This window comes from Podarcis gaigeae, assembly GCF_964106915.1.
Source record: "Podarcis gaigeae genome assembly, chromosome: 5".
Lineage (NCBI taxonomy): Eukaryota > Metazoa > Chordata > Lepidosauria > Squamata > Lacertidae > Podarcis > Podarcis gaigeae.
The window spans coordinates 13,809,807-13,825,471 of record NC_139681.1 but is presented as its reverse complement, the minus strand read 5'-3'; the positions used below and the strand labels follow the sequence as shown (position 1 = coordinate 13,825,471).

At 44.5% G+C, this 15,665-nt stretch overlaps 1 protein-coding gene across 4 annotated transcripts in view; it reads right to left on the bottom strand.

Annotated features, from left to right (window-relative positions):
- WASHC2C (WASH complex subunit 2C) overlaps positions 1 to 12,927 on the bottom strand; it is a 45,308-nt gene extending 32,381 nt beyond the window's left edge. For all 4 annotated transcript variants that reach the window (XM_083738247.1, XM_083738249.1, XM_083738248.1 and 1 more), the window contains exons 1-7: positions 12,511 to 12,927; positions 9,676 to 9,840; positions 8,899 to 8,964; positions 4,997 to 5,167; positions 3,205 to 3,298; positions 2,001 to 2,059; positions 1,720 to 1,764 (exon numbers count right to left, since the gene is read on the bottom strand). In XM_083738247.1, the coding sequence (XP_083594373.1) occupies positions 1,720 to 1,764; positions 2,001 to 2,059; positions 3,205 to 3,298; positions 4,997 to 5,167; positions 8,899 to 8,964; positions 9,676 to 9,840; positions 12,511 to 12,702 (792 nt within the window). In that variant the 5' untranslated portion in view covers positions 12,703 to 12,927. The remainder of the gene's footprint in view (positions 1 to 1,719; positions 1,765 to 2,000; positions 2,060 to 3,204; positions 3,299 to 4,996; positions 5,168 to 8,898; positions 8,965 to 9,675; positions 9,841 to 12,510) is intronic.
- Between the last annotated feature and the right edge of the window lie 2,738 nt (positions 12,928 to 15,665).

The following is a 15,665-nucleotide window of genomic DNA, read 5'->3' as shown; positions in this document are numbered from 1 at the left end:
TGTTGCTCGGTCCCTGCTCCTGCCAACCTAGCAGTTAGAAAGCCTGTCAAAGTGCAAGTAGATAAATAGGTACTGCTCTGGTGGGAAGGTAAATGGCGTTTATGTGCGTAGCTCTGGTTCGCCAGAAGCGGCTTAGTCATGCTGGCCACATGACCCGGAAGCTGTACGCTGGCTCCCTCGGCCAATAAAGCGAGATGAGCGCCACAACCCCAGAGTCGGTCACAACTGGACCTAATGGTCAGGGGTCCCTTTACCTTTACCTAAGGAAGCTGCAACAGTGGTCACATGTGTGAATATGAATACACAGAGCTGTATTTTGGCAGGCTGATTTTGCAAAACAGAACCTCTACTGATTGTGCATCATGTTTGGTTGTTAAAATTGACAACTTCTCTACTTTTATAACAGCTGCTGCCACTTGTTCTCAGTGCTGCTTGCAGCTTTCTTAAGATCTTCCATTAGACATGTGGAGGAATAGTTTGTGTCTCTGCTCAGAGCTGGAGCTTATCAGGTTCATTTGCTTTTTTTTTTTTTTTAATCAAACCTAAATAATCTAGCAAGGAGGAAGGCAAAGCAGAAGAAGGAAAGTCCTTCTTTTCTCTCAAAGCCATCAGGGCTTGCTTGCTCCCATCCATCTTATAGTTAGTTCCCCCATACTCATACAAAAGGAAAATTTATTAAATATCACACTTAAAGTTGAAATATTTAACAAGTGAACTCTGAACAATTCTAAATATATACTAAATCTATTGGAAACACGTTAAGATTCTTTGATAGTCACTTTTACATCTCTTTGATTTGGTTTAACAAAAAAAAATTTGCTTTCTATGAACGAAAAGCAATGAATTAGTATGGACTCTGTTCTGTAAAGAAACCTTGGGCAGCTAAGAAAATAGCTACCTAAAATTATTTGTAGAACCCTTTAAGAAAAATCAGTTTCCATTTGTCTCTTTTTAAACACACACACGTTTTATTAGGTTTGACCCATGATCTATGGGTTGCATTCAACATAGCACAAAGGCTAAGGTTCTGTCAGCACAATGATTTTTGTCACACAATGAAACCTCCCCCCTTGCCCCCCCCCAATCTGTTCCAGGGTTTCCCCCAACCCTCCAGAGCAGTTTTAGGGATGGCATGTTGCACATGGAGGGGAGGAAAGGGGTGGGGGAAACCTCGTTGTGCTAGCAGAAATCCTTGTGCTGGCTTCTGCTAGCGCAACAATTTAGTTAAATACAGTGGTACCTCGGGTTAAGTACTTAATTCGTTCCGGAGGTCCGTTCTTAACCTGAAACTGTTCTTAACCTGAAGCACCACTTTAGCTAATGGGGTCTCCCGCTGCCCCTGCGCCGCTGGAGCATGATTTCTGTTCTCATCCTGAAGCAAAGTTCTTAACCCGAGGTACTATTTCTGGGTTAGCGGAGTCTGTAACCTGAAGCATATGTAACCTGAAGCGTATGTAACCCAAGGTACCACTGTACAGCCCTTTATCTATTTTGTACTTCTAAAATATTGGAGTTCAGTAGTCAGATCTAACAAGTAAGGTGCATTATCTTAAAGAACATTGGAAAGATTACTATTTCCAAGATACCCCATGAGGCCTTTTGTACACTTACGCCACTGTTAGATTTCTAACACTCAAAATCCATGGCCCACTCCCTATCCTTGGAAAAGTTGAAGGTTAGGTTTACATTAGTAAAGAGTACACATGGTGGACTTCTTACCGGTTTGTGGTCTTCCTCACTTGCATTTTCAAATTCTTCCAGGTCCTGAAAGGCAAAAGCAGTTTCAGACTAAATTAAACAGCATTTATACAGGCTTTAGAATGTTCACTTCTTATGTCCATATAATCTTATGGTCCATACCACAGATAAAGTCGGGGATCCACCAACATGAAAATCCATAAATCCCTGTAATTTCCTCAAAATGTTTCAATTTTACATTTTAAAGCTGGGGGGGGGGTGTGAAAATCCAGGGGGAAAACATTGTGTTCATGCCTTCTTACCTCTTCATCTTTGCCTTCGCTGTCAATCATGCTTCCACGATCACTGTCTACTGAACCTTCTGTTTCATAGAAGGGAAACAAAGAAGACTTAAGTGCATATCATCTTATTCACTATATACCAAGGTCCTTTCCCCAGGTAATAATTATACACAACTATGCATATAACTTTCCACCTGACTCTTCTGTAACAATATGAAAGAACTGACACCTGATTTACTTTTCCATTTGTATCATGTCTCCTACATTATTAAAAATATGAACTGATGAACTGTTTTGAGTGCTTTAGCAGAAAAGCAGTATATAAATGTAATAAATATATAATCAGACAATCCTTTTCACTCACATAATGAATCACTTCCCTATTCACTTGCAACTTCAATTCTTCAAACCCAGAGACACTGAGTGGAAGAGCAGTCCTCTTTGGGTTCCCATGTCCAAGATGGGAGTGACAAGAAAAGTATTTTCTTTGCAAGAAAACTAGCAGTGTCTGCATGGATTCCCACAGAAAAGTTTCCGTGGATATCAGCACTCTGCATTTCCAAGAGGGAACCATTGTTATTGTACGCTTTCAAATTCATCCCTACAGCAATGAAATTCTGGATCCTGCAACACAGTCCATTTCCATCACTGCACTACTGAATGAAAATAGGTTTCCTTTTTAGTTTTGCACTAATCAGGAAAAATAACCAGTGGAGCAAATGGGGGGGGGGGGGGAGAACCAGGATTTCTTTTTACAAAGAACATATGTGAGAATATACAGATCTTTATTCTTGAATGTCTGAGCACTGTCTTTATAACGATTTAGTTTGTATTCTCTGAATGCATTTGCTTTTGTTTCTTTTTGGGAAATTTAATAAGAGCAACAGCAACAAAATTATGTGAGGGAGAAAGCTCATCAGAAGATACCCTGATAGGTTCCATAAGGTCACAACTGAAAAAGATATGGTTTTGGGTACTCAAACTTATTCAGTAGCCATCTCACACTTAAGTCATAACCAAAGTATCTAGTGGATTGTTCAAAATACTAAGATGAAAAAGCGACACATTTTTCAAAGTGTCAAAAATTAGCCATAGACTAGGTTTTCCAAGCTAGTTAAGATTTTGTCAGGCACCCTTACAACATTTTTAGTAATGAAGTATTTGGACTGCCATAAGTCAAACACAAATCAATATTTACCAATACTTTATTAATCCTATCACACACCTTCACTGGAGAGATCGCCAAGCCCAACATCATCTTGCTCCATGAAGAGCTGAGAGCCAATTAAATACGGTAAAGGCCTGTCAATATAAAGATCCTATAAAAAAGGCAAAAAAGTGTTTTTAGATTTCAAATGAATATGCCACAGGTCAAAATTACACATTTCATAGATAAAACTCCAAAACACATTGAATGATTTGTAGTGTCCTGTCTTGATGGTAACTCCCAATTCCAGGTTTGAAATTTGGTACTCTGATACCACCAGGGAGTACAAAATTACCTTCAGGTGAGTCTCATCTTAGCAGATAAGGATAGAAGGAAGAATGAGAGTGCCTCACTGAATTAACTCCGAATTGGGATCTTCCTTCTAACAGTAAAGTACAGTGGTACCTCGGGTTAAGAAATTAATTCGTTCGGGAGGTCCGTTCTTAACCTGAAACTGTTCCTAACCTGAGGTACCACTTTAGCTAATGGGGCCTCCCACTGCCGCCACGTGATTTCTGTTCTCATCCTGAAGCAAAGTTCTTAACCTGAGGTACTATTTCTGGGTTAGCGGAGTCTGTAACCTGAAGCGTCTGTAACCCAAGGTACCACTGTATATCAGCTCCCTAGGCTAAAAGGAAAGACCAAAAGCTTTAGAAATTAAGCACTGTGCAGACTCTTTGCAGAGGGCTCTCTTCTTTGTGGTGCTGATAATGCCAAGGTTGCAGGTTCGATGGGACAGCTGCATATTCCTGCACTGCAGGGAGTTGGCCTTCCTACATTTCTATGATTCCATAATTCTTGCTTTCCATTCCAGACTCGGAGCCTGCTCTGCCACTATGCTCTGTGTCCAAGTGGACAGGTTCCCTTTCCTCTTCAGTCGCTGAGCTACTATCACATTCCATCTCCTGACTCCATCTGCAGAGAAGGTGCTGAGTGTGTGTATGAAGAATGGCAGGGTGGACTAGCTCAGGCAAGAAGAATAACAGATAGACAGCGCTGCCTTGATGCTCTTCACCCCTCCACCACCATTTATAACACATTGTAGCCAAATTATTATGGAGGCCTGCTGTTGCTTCTAGTTCAGGATGTGAGAGCAAGACTCACTTGTTCAGCAGGTTTGAGGGAGACGGTGAGGACTTGCCGATCTTCAAGTATACAGCAATGATGGCTCACCAATGCCTGGATGTCTATCATCTCCTCTTTTGTGAATTGTCACTGCTAATAACTCTCTGTACTTTTCTGCATTTTCACAATGGTTCTCTCTCATTAACCCTATAAGTAGACTTCAGTCCTGCTCTCCGCAGGATTCTGAGCAGGATTTAACCCCACGGTCATAAAACTGATGAGCAGGGGGTTAAATCCTGTTGCTTCTGCTGTGCAGGCCAGTTCCCCTCGCTGTTAACATCACGCGTGTCAGAATGACACGAGGGGGTGTGATTTGGAGGGAATGGCATCACAGGCCAAACTGGACCCCGTGGTCGGTCAAGAGTGGGCAACAGGCAGGAGGTTACTCATCGCTGCTTTACTGTGTCATGAGCTTTCAGAGTTAATGTTACTAAAATTTCGAAATGCACCCAGATCAATTTCTCCATAGTCTTATCTTCCAAGGTACAAGAGAATGGCTATCAGTATTTACAGCTAAAAAATGGTAAAGATAAAGGACCCCTGACAGTTAATCAGCAACACCTTTCAGAAGCAGCGCTCACACTATTGTGTATCTTCCACTTTCCATCCGTCAAGTGTAGTTGCTCTGCAAAGTTTGAAATTAAAACATTGTAAATTTACTCTTTTAGAGACAAAGTTACATTACCTTTGGCTCCAATATTAGTTCTATCCTTTCATTAGTTTCTTCTTCAGAGTCTGAGTTCCCTGCTTTGATGTCCAGCTGTTCAAAGGCACTGTCCAACACCTGCAGCCCATAATTCACAGCTTCTTGGATTTTGGGAATCAGATCAGCTTCTTTCTGTTCACGGGTTTTCTCCTTTAGGATCAAAAGAACCACATTTCATTGTTAATTTCCCATTATTCTCATTTTTCAAAAATGTGATGGGGAAAGTTGGGATTTTGGTCAACATGGCTTGGCCACTCTTAATGGGCTGCATTACTAAACATGGAGCTAAAACATCCTTAATAGAATGCCTTCATAAAGCTGGACTTTTTTAAAAAAAAAAATGCCCTCCTTTTCCCTTCTATGAAGAAGGCACTCAAAGTGGCTAACAAATAAAAAGCAAATATGAAAGCAATAATAATCCAATCATAAAAACACAAATAAGCTGAACTGCAGCACTAACTAACTATGATAAAAGAAGTCAACAGAACCTGATCACCAATAGTCATTTCCTACATGACATGGAAGGGACGAATACTCAGAATTGACAGTAATGAGCAGCAATACTGACAATCATGAGGCTGGATCAGAAAAGGGGAACCTGTGACCCTCCAGATATTTTTGGACTTTAATTCCCATCAGCCCCAGCCAATAGTCAAGGATGACAGGAAATATAGTACAATAACATCTGGAGAACTACAACTTCCCCACCCTGGGCTAAATACACAAGGTTAAGGCATATACGGCAAGACTGACTTTAAAAGAGAGACATGGGGTGGAAAGAAAAACTTTCTTGAATCACAGGACTGCAAAGTACCTTGGAGATCATCTATTCCAGAAGTAGACAATGCAGTGCCAGCGGTCAAGGAGGATGGGAGTCCAACAATTTCTCAAGGGTACTACACTGGCTATCTCTGATCTAGTCCGATCCTTGTCTCAGTGCAGGATCTACAGGAAGCCACTACAGTATTCCTGACAGATGGCTATCTAGTTTCTATTTAAATACTTCCAGTAAAGGAGAGTTCACTACCTCTCAAGGGGGTCTATTCCTCTGTTGAACAGCTATTACACTAGGAAGTTTCTCCTATTTTTTAGTCAAAATCTGCCTCCCTGGAATTTTGGCCCATTGATCCTGCCCTCTGGAGCAACAATGAACAAGTTTTAACTCAAATACAGACAGATTTTACAGGACTAGGGCCAAGTCCTTGAAAACAGTCCTTCTCTAATAAGTCAAAAGATTGTAATGGACAAAAAGAGCACTTGGAGCTTTTAAATTCAAAAGCAGCAGCTTGAATTGTGCCTAGAAGCCAGCAGTTTGCCAATTCAGTAGACTCTAGGCTTAGATTGCAAGAGGACATTCTGCACTGTACAAACAGCCTTTGATGGCAGCTCTACTTAACTGCGTTCATTTTCCCATCAAAAGTGAAAAACGAAAGGACCCCAAATAACATTTACAGTTCCCAACTGCAGAACTACTGCTTAGCTTGAGTGATAATTATTATATCTAACTGCAGCTTGACTAGTTGATGACCAGGTTTAGACATTTGCTGGGGTGAGAATTTTCATGTGGTGGTTAAGTGGGTACCCCTATTTCTCACCACACAAATAACTTCATGCATGTCATGGGCAATCCACATGGGTTCTCAAAACTGATGTTTCCCCATTTGCGATTGTGCATATAAGTTATCCACACCAGCTATCCACACAACTGGGAGCATGAATGGAGTGTGTATATCATATATCATGATGGGGAGGGGATGGGATGAGCTCAATCCTGAAACAATTCACTGTCTTTGACACGTCTGCCTTTTAAACTGCACTCAAGAATGATAACACAACACAGGGCAGGAAATGCCAAAGATGGAATTACAGTCTCTCTCGAAGACTAAAGCCATAAAAAATAGGATCTTTAGCACTCAGGAACACCGTTCATCTGAAGGCTTTCAAATGGAATGATTCACCTGTTCCTGAAGCACATGAAATCCATTATTACACATTAGAGGAAGGAAGTGGGAAGCTGAGAGGGGAACAAAATATCATTGGACACCACCCTCTGAAACTATGTTACCTGTAGCTCATCCTCCTGAACCTTTCAACAAGCAGACTCCCACCCTCCCCACCTCAGAGAAAGGAAGAGAATGGTAGAAAGAGAAAGGTAATTTGGGAGGTGTAAGGAGGCAGAGCATGCCCTCAAAGAGATTGAATGTGCTTGCTTGGCAGCTCCAGAGAGGACCCAGGAGCTGGTAGGCAGGAGGTGGTTGACACACACTGACTACTCTCAAAATATAACAATGGCCTGCATGGTCGATCATGATCTTCTGGACCACCGCCTTGCAGACGTAGGGATACAGGGCATAGCCCGTAACTGGTTGTGCTCTTTTATCTCTGGTCGGGGACAGAGGGTGGCATTAGGGAGGGAAATGTCGTCGCGCCACTCCTTGGTGTGTGGAGTGCCACAGGGCGCAATTCTCTCCCCAATGCTTTTTAACATCTTTATGCGCCCCTTTGCCCAGATTATCCGGAGCTATGGGCTGGGCTGTCACCAATATGTTGATGACACTCAGCTCTATCTGCTGATGGATGGCCACACTGACTCGGCCCCAAACACACTGACCAGATGCTTGGAAGCTGTGGCTGGATGGTTTCGTGGGAGCCGATTGAAACTAAATCCTTCGAAGACAGAGGTCCTATGGCTAGGTCGGGATGGCATGGGGATGAGGGACCAACTCCCTTCTCTTGCGGGGGCCCAATTAGTGCCATTGCCTTCCGTTAAGAGTTTGGGTGTAATCCTTGATGCCTCCCTTTCCATGGAGGCGCAAGTTACAGCAACAGCCAAGGCGACATTTTTCCACCTTCGCCGCATCAAGCAGTTGGTCCCTTACCTTTCCCGCCCCGACCTGGCCACAGTGATCCATGTGACGGTCATCTCCAGGCTTGACTACTGTAATTCGCTCTATGCGGGGCTGCCCTTGAAGCTGTCCCAGAAACTCCAGCGGGTACAGAATGCTGCAGCGAGGCTCCTCACGGGGTCTCTGCCATGGGAGCATATTCACCCAGTGCTTTTCAAGCTGCACTGGCTCCCGGTGGAGTACAGGGTCAGATTTAAGGTGCTGCTTTTGACCTTTAAAGCCCTTCACGGCCTAGGACCCTCGTACCTATGGGACCGCCTCTCCTGGTATGCCCCACGGAGAGCCTCAAGGTCCATAAATAATAACACCCTAGTGGTCCCAGGCCCTAAAGAAGTTAGATTGGCTTCAACCAGAGCCAGGGCCTTTTCAACTCTGGCTCCAGCCTGGTGGAACGCTCTGCCTCATGAGACCAGGGCCCTGCAGGATCTTATTTCTTTCCGCAGGGCCTGTAAGACAGAGTGGTTCCGCCTGGCCTTTGGCTTGGAGCCAATTTGATTCCCTCCCTCTCTCTCTCTCTCTTTTTCTTTTTTCTCCTCTTTCTTTCTTTTCCTTCTCCTGCGATGAGGCTACATTTTAATATTTTAATGTTCCATTATTTTAATGTTGTATTTTATTTTTGTTTTTAAGTTGTAATCATTCATCTTGTTTTTATTATTGCTTGTAAGCCGCTCTGAGCCCGGCCTTGGCTGGAAAGGGCGGGGTATAAATAAAAAATTATTATTATTATTATTATTAAATATTGCAGTTTTGCTCTTGCAGAGGAGAAGCTTCCTATCACCATCACTGCCCTCTGCATCTGAATCCTCCATGATTAAAGCAGAACTCATTTTTTGGGCAAGTGTGGGGAGAGTCTGCCATTGATAAATACTTCCTCCCACCCTCCCTGAACTTTCAATTTGTAATCTTCAATATTGCAAATAAATGTTGAAGGTTACCATTACCAATATATTGCATATTCTTATGTAATCCACTTGCCTGTTCTGGTCTGTCGCTCACTTCAGATTTGGATATGGTTTCTTCCACTTCATCGTCATACACTCTCTATAAAATTCAATTCAAACATTTTTTTATTAAGTTTCAGCATCTGATACAAATAGCCTTCACAAGCAAAGGCAAGTCACCATGCTACCTGTACTATTAATACTTTTCAGTGGAAGAGCTGAACAGCAAGTGCCAAATGAAACCAGATTATGGCATCTGTTTAGCCTGCACCATCACAGATAAAGTGGGTGGGGGGAGCTTTCAAGCCAAAGAGACAAACAATACTCCCTCCCCCATAGCCCCTCTCCTAAAATGATCCTTTCACTTCATGTATCTGATCCCCAAGTGGAAAAAATGATAGTGAAGAAAGGAGCTGGGGGTTGTAAACCTGGTGGCCTGGAGGGGTGTTCAGCTCCCCTTACCCACGTACTTTGGCTCCCTTTCACTTAAAACTAGTTATGCTATAGAATAATCTGAAAATTTACTGTCCAACAAGTCAGCCATTCCTCAGTTTTCATATTTGCATCCCGTTTCTTACACATCTCAGAGAGCAAGAATCTATCCTTGCATTATGGAATTCAAAAGCACCCAGTAATCAATTACACGCTTACATGATACTGGAGATGCAAGGGATAGGCACACAAAGAAGATCTATTAGAAGCATTGTGTTCATTACAAGCACTTCCTTCTATGATGCCTTCTCATACTACACCAGAGTTGGCTTAAGCATATCTCAGTCCATATCATAGTATTCAATTACTGCACACTCACATTTTCAATGAACTGTGTATTTGAAAGCATGAGGAAGCCATTGAAGACATTGTGCAGCCGGCAATCTACACTTTTGGTTTCGTGGATCAGCCTGTCCATTTGCTTCTTGATTTCATGTGTCCTGGAGATAGTTTGCTGGGAGAATTCTTGCAAGAACCGCAACAGCTACAAAAACAGAATATGCACTTGCTCAGACTTTTAAGCCACAGCTTAGAAACTGAAGTAATGATGTAAGACAAGGAGAACCGGAAAGTGTTATTCCTACAAAATAATTAAGCTTGCTATCCAGCAACTAAAAAATGCAACACAGGCAGCTAGAAAGCAGCTAAAAATATACTACTGACTGTGTAACAACCATATTCTTGGAGAATGAACCGAGAGTAGAATCTGAACTGTAATAAACAAAGATGAACCTCATGATGCTCTATGTACTATAGAAGGTGTGAGGAACCTCCAGCCCACAGACCAAACTTGGCTCACAGGCCCATTTGGCCCACAAGGCTGTTTTCCCCAAGGAATTCCACAGGGAGAACATGGTTATTGGGAAAACCTCTTATATCCTACCACACCCCACATGTCTGACATTAAGAGGGTTCAGATGACCACCACTCTCATACACATTGAAAAAACAAGTACATGTTTGCAGGGCTGCATAGGTTAACCCTGCCACTCCCACCAACACATCTGGCAGCTAGCTATCCTTCTGGCATTTATTGAGTGCAAGGAAGGACTCGAATCAGATCAGGATCACTTGCAAGGAGGAGTATTATGTTCTGAGCTCTGGGTAGGCGGGGGGGCGGGGGAGATGGCTGCTGTGTGAAGTGGGGTGGGTATGCATGGATTTATGTTGGGCTGCAGGACTTTTGTTGTGGGAGGCAGAACCAAACTATCTGCAACACGAATGGTCAGTTAGTTTAGTATTTTTATTGTTCTACTTGATTTAGGGGAGGCAGCTGCCCCCCTGCAACTCCCTGGCCATGCCCATGTGGGCAGAGCTTGCCACACACACACATTCTTTCCATGGGTGTAAGAGATCATCCCTTATGATGCACAAAACAATGGGGTGAAAGGCTACGTCCGTCTCCTGGGTGATTTGCAAATGTCCACACTTGCAACATACAGGTGGTAGTGCCACAACTCGGCATCTCAACTGCCTTTAGGCACCAACACACTTAAGGAAGAGAGGTGGGGCACTAACATCGCACCACTTCTGCAACTCCACCGCCAGCGGAAGGGTGGCTCATTTCTGAAAGGAAGACACAAGCCACTTCTTCCTTCTGTTCCGACAGCAAAATGGGACTTGCTTAGAAGGTGGTGGACTCTCCTTCATTGGAGATTTTTAAGCCAAGGTTGGATTGTCATCTGTCATGGATGCTTTATAGTTGAGATTCGGGGTCCCTTACAACCCTACAGTTCTACGATTCCTCTTATTCTTCTGGCAGTGCATGCCTGCTACCTGGAGCATGTTGTGCCCTTCTCCCTATAGGCAAGAAAGAGGTGGCCGAGGCTTTTAAAGCATAGGAAGTGGAAAGTAGGGTTTGCCATCTTTGTTCAGGCAAAACATAGGACAGAGCGGGGTGGGTTTTTCTTTTCTTTTCATCTGGCTTTGAAGTGACTTCAAAACAATCCATTACATTACAACCTAGTGCAGCCTAACAGGATGGCCCCTCTGGAATTTGTCACACATGCACACAAATTTGCAAATCTTGTGCTTGGCTATCTGGAGCTTAAACACACAACATTTCACACCCCCTTTTAAAAAACACATACTTTTGGCCAAAGAAGATGAAGAAGATTGGCAAAACAAACTATTGAACTATGCAGGACATATTACATAATTGAAACCCAAGAAAGAAAAGGACATTTTTTTTAAAAAAAAAAGGAAAAATGTTTAAGGCATATATTGCAAGCTTTGTGTATAGGTTTCTACATTAGTCGAACTTCTACAGGTCATTTGTAACAACATGAGTAAGATTTTAAAATTGAACTAATAAGAATATAGGGACGCAGGTGGCGCTGTGGGTTAAATCACAGAGCCTAGGACTTGCCGATCAGAAGGTCGGCAGTTCGAATCTCTGCGATGGGGTGAGCTCCCATTGTTTGGTCCCAGCTCCTGCCAACCTAGCAATTCGAAAGCACAAAGTGCAAGTAGATAAATAGGTACCACTCCAGCGGGAAGGTAAACGGCGTTTCCGTGCGCTGCTCTGGTTCACCAGAAGCGGCTTAGTCATGCTGGCCACATGACCCGGAAGCTGTCTGCGGACAAACGCCGGCTGCCTCGGCCAATAAAGCGAGATGAGCGCCGCAACCCCAGAGTCGGTCACGACTGGACCTAATGGTCAGGGGTCCCTTTACCTTTAATAAGAATATAAGATTCTATTGATGTGAATGAATTAGTATAAAATAATGGAACCAGGACTGGGAGTAGAGGGAAGACAATTAAGATATACGAGTTAAATTTTTGATATGATGTTATTTTGCTTTTGTTGTTGTCGTTATTATAAATTAATAAATTGTATCTTAAAAAACCAAACAAAAAACCACGTGCTTTGGGAGAGGACCCCTAACTTTGCAAAGAGAGAGAGAGACCGGAAATAGTGGACGAATATTTATCAACACAGGACGTAGCATTTTACATTGAAGCAGGAGGCCATCCCGTATTGCACAGGACAGGGGGCGACCCTAGCAGGGGAACGACAGCGACGCCCCCCGCCCTCCGCAGGCACCCTGGTCACGGGCTGCGCTCTCTGCACGCGCTCAGGAGCGCTGTTGCCGCCGCGAGGGTGCCAAACCCCCTAACGACACGTTTATCCGGCAGCGGCCCCGGCCTCTCACCCCCGCGTCGGCGGCCAAGGACCAGCACGGGCTCCCGGCTCGGACCTCCTCCAGGGACCAGGCTCGCTCCCACAGCAGCAGCGCCGCCGCCGCAGCCGCCGTAGCCCCGGGGGGAGCCTCCGCCGCCGCCGCCGCCCCCGACGAGGACGACGACGAGGACGACGCGGGAGGAGAAGCGGCCGACGACGACATGGTCGCTGACGGGAAGACGCTGAGGCGCCCCTCGCGACGGCGGTTTAACTGCCGACCTCGGCCCAGCGGTCAGCTGACTCCTCCCGGGGCGGGTCGCGTGACTGGGCTGTCGGCTGTTAGAGGCATGAAAAAAAAGAGAAGAGCCGCCCCGCGCTCCGCGGCTTCCGGCCTCATTTCGAGCTTTCGGAAGCGCGCTGGGGGAGGGAACCGCGAGGGCGCCGGCGCGAGAGAGGCTGGCGCGTGCGCACGCGCGCACGGCGAGGCTGTGCGTTCCATATAGAGCCCCGCCCCCTTCTCATGGAATCGTTCAGAAAGGGGGCCCCATGGGTCATCTAGTCCACCCCGCCCCGGCATAGCTGTCAACTTACAGATTTGAAAATAAGGGACCAACAGCCTCGAATATAAGTGATCAGCAGGCAAAATAAGGGATTTGGGCTTGGCTTATCCAGAAATCCGGCACTGATGGAGCCGTGCTGCTTTGGCTGCGACTGACTGTGTTTTGCAGGGGGTTGGACTAGATGATCCTAAGGGTCTACAACTCCGACCGAAGAAGAGGGGCAGGCAAAACTGATGAATGACATCCATATGGCAAAGCTTACAGGCAGAATTAGAAACCAGGAAGAGGACCTCTTTAATAAAGAATGGGGAAAGTTTATAATTTAGTTGAAAACCTATTGTCAAGAGTTACATACATTGGTAGGATTGACAGAAAACTTGTAGTAAAAATTTGAACTATGGATGGACAAATCATTGTTAAAAATAGAGTTATGAAAGGCATGCAGAGGGGGAAATCACTGCATTAAGATGCTGCACTGGTTGGAGGGGATGCTAAGCAGCACGTCGGGGCTGCCGTCGTCCTGGGGCGAGGAGTTCCATCGGCCCTTCCCTGCCTGAGAGAGAGGGAGGGAGAGAGACTCTCGCCAACGCCAACCACAAGCCTGGCATGAGGCGGCTGTGGTGCCGCGGCGGCCGCTGAAACACCGCCCTTCTGCATCCCTCCCCATCCCCTCCTCTTCCTCCTCCCTCAGGCCGCCTCCGGCTTCCCCTGGCAGCGCGGCGGAAGTCTCGCAAGAGAGGGGCTGCCTGCCCCCCCCCCGCCGCCACCTGTCTCCTCACAACGTGCCCCTGAGGGGGAAAGGGAGAGACGGAGACATGGCAGCTCATGCGCTCGCTCCCTCGAGGTGGAGGACCCCGAGCCGCTGCTTCCCTCCTGAGCCAGGCGAGCATGAAACCCAGGAAATTTAAGGGACACGGCGCTGGGATAAGGGAGTTTCCCATCAAATAAGGGCCGGTTGACAGTTATGCGTCCCGGGAGTGCAGGAATCTCAACAAAAGCATGTGGGGTTCTGAGAGTGAAGGCGATGAAGAGGAAGATCTTTATTTATAACCCGCCTTTCCCCCCTACCAGCTAAAATAAGAGCAGCTGCTCAAAACAAACGGGAGGACAAAGAAAAGAAGAAAAACCTAAGCTATATTATATATATTACAATTTAGAATACTCATTTTACATCCTTATAAATGAAATGCATACTTTCCACAAACCATTATTGCATCCATCAAAACTCATTTACACTGTTGAATTTACAAGAAGAAGCAAGTTTTTGTTCTGTTTAATTTGACAACTTTTTACAAATCCGTTGCACTCTGTTGTCGACATTTACAGCAGCGGTTTTGATTCAAGGTCTCTGATTTTTTTAAAATTAAATGTAACCTTTTATTGATTGTGAAAATTGTATAGATATGAACAAAATGGAACAAGGTACAAAAAAGAAAACTCACATAACAGTAGGTTGCAAAACTCTTCATGATCAGTGTACCAGTATATACAATATCTTGTAATAAACATGTCAAGAATTATTCCAGAAGGTCTCGCCAGCATGATTCCAGTATAACATCTGCACTCTCAAATCCACACCCTCAAATTAATTGTAATTAATGTTGGAATCTGCAGTTCTGCCCTTTGGAATCCAGAACTCAGCTTTGTGATCTTCCGGTACCTAGTTAATAGCGTGCTGGATGGACTAAAACCATTTTATGTGGTGTATCTTGCAAATGTTAGGCTGAACTCCTACAGCAATCCTGCACAGTATATGAAGGCCAAAAAGTTTTTGTTTTTTCAAAGCCAGTTGGGTTTACATGAAATTACCTAGTCTTGGCCACAAGGTGGGGCAAGGGAACATGGAAGCTCTGGAAGTGACTATTGATGTGATCATGAATTGGGCAACTTGCAAAAAGCAGGTGCAAAAATCCTTCCTTGGGCTGACTGGAAAAAGAAGTTGGTTTGTAGCCCTTTCCACTGCTGTTTTCTAGCCATCCCCTCACTGAATTACTCTTGGAAATGACAAACAGTCTGGAGTATCAATTTGCTATGATTTTGAGTAACATTTCCCCCCAGAGACATAGGTTAATAAACATTTCCTTGGGCTGTACTGTATTTGATACACTGATATATAGATCTGATTGGAAAGGGGTTTACTTCATAAACACTCTCCATCAGTCCCAGTTGAAAACTTACCTTTAAAAGCCTGAAAAATAGTAAAAGATTACTAGAATCCTCTCTAGGCTTACATCACTGGGGGGGGGGGGGGCACGTGTTTCCACAATCAAGCACCCAAGATTATTTTATCAAGACAGCTTCCCTCACCCTTGAATTAAGTAAGCCTCAAAAATGTGTTTCCCTGTCTCCATTCTAGCAGGCAAGAAAGAAGGACCAGCTGTTCAGACTTTCAGGCTCCTTTCATCCCGTTCTTCTGACATAATTAGTTGTTACAAGGGGTGAAATGATAGCGTAGGCATATTAACTTGTTGATTCTCAATTCTTTTTTCCATTTCTGAAAAAGGTTAGACACTCAGGCTCTTCAGGCTAAAATAACCAAAGCGGACTCTTCCGACAATGCAATAAAAATCTCAGCTCCAGCCACGGAGCTATGAAGGCTCTGGTTCAACTATCTCCCTGCCCTAGA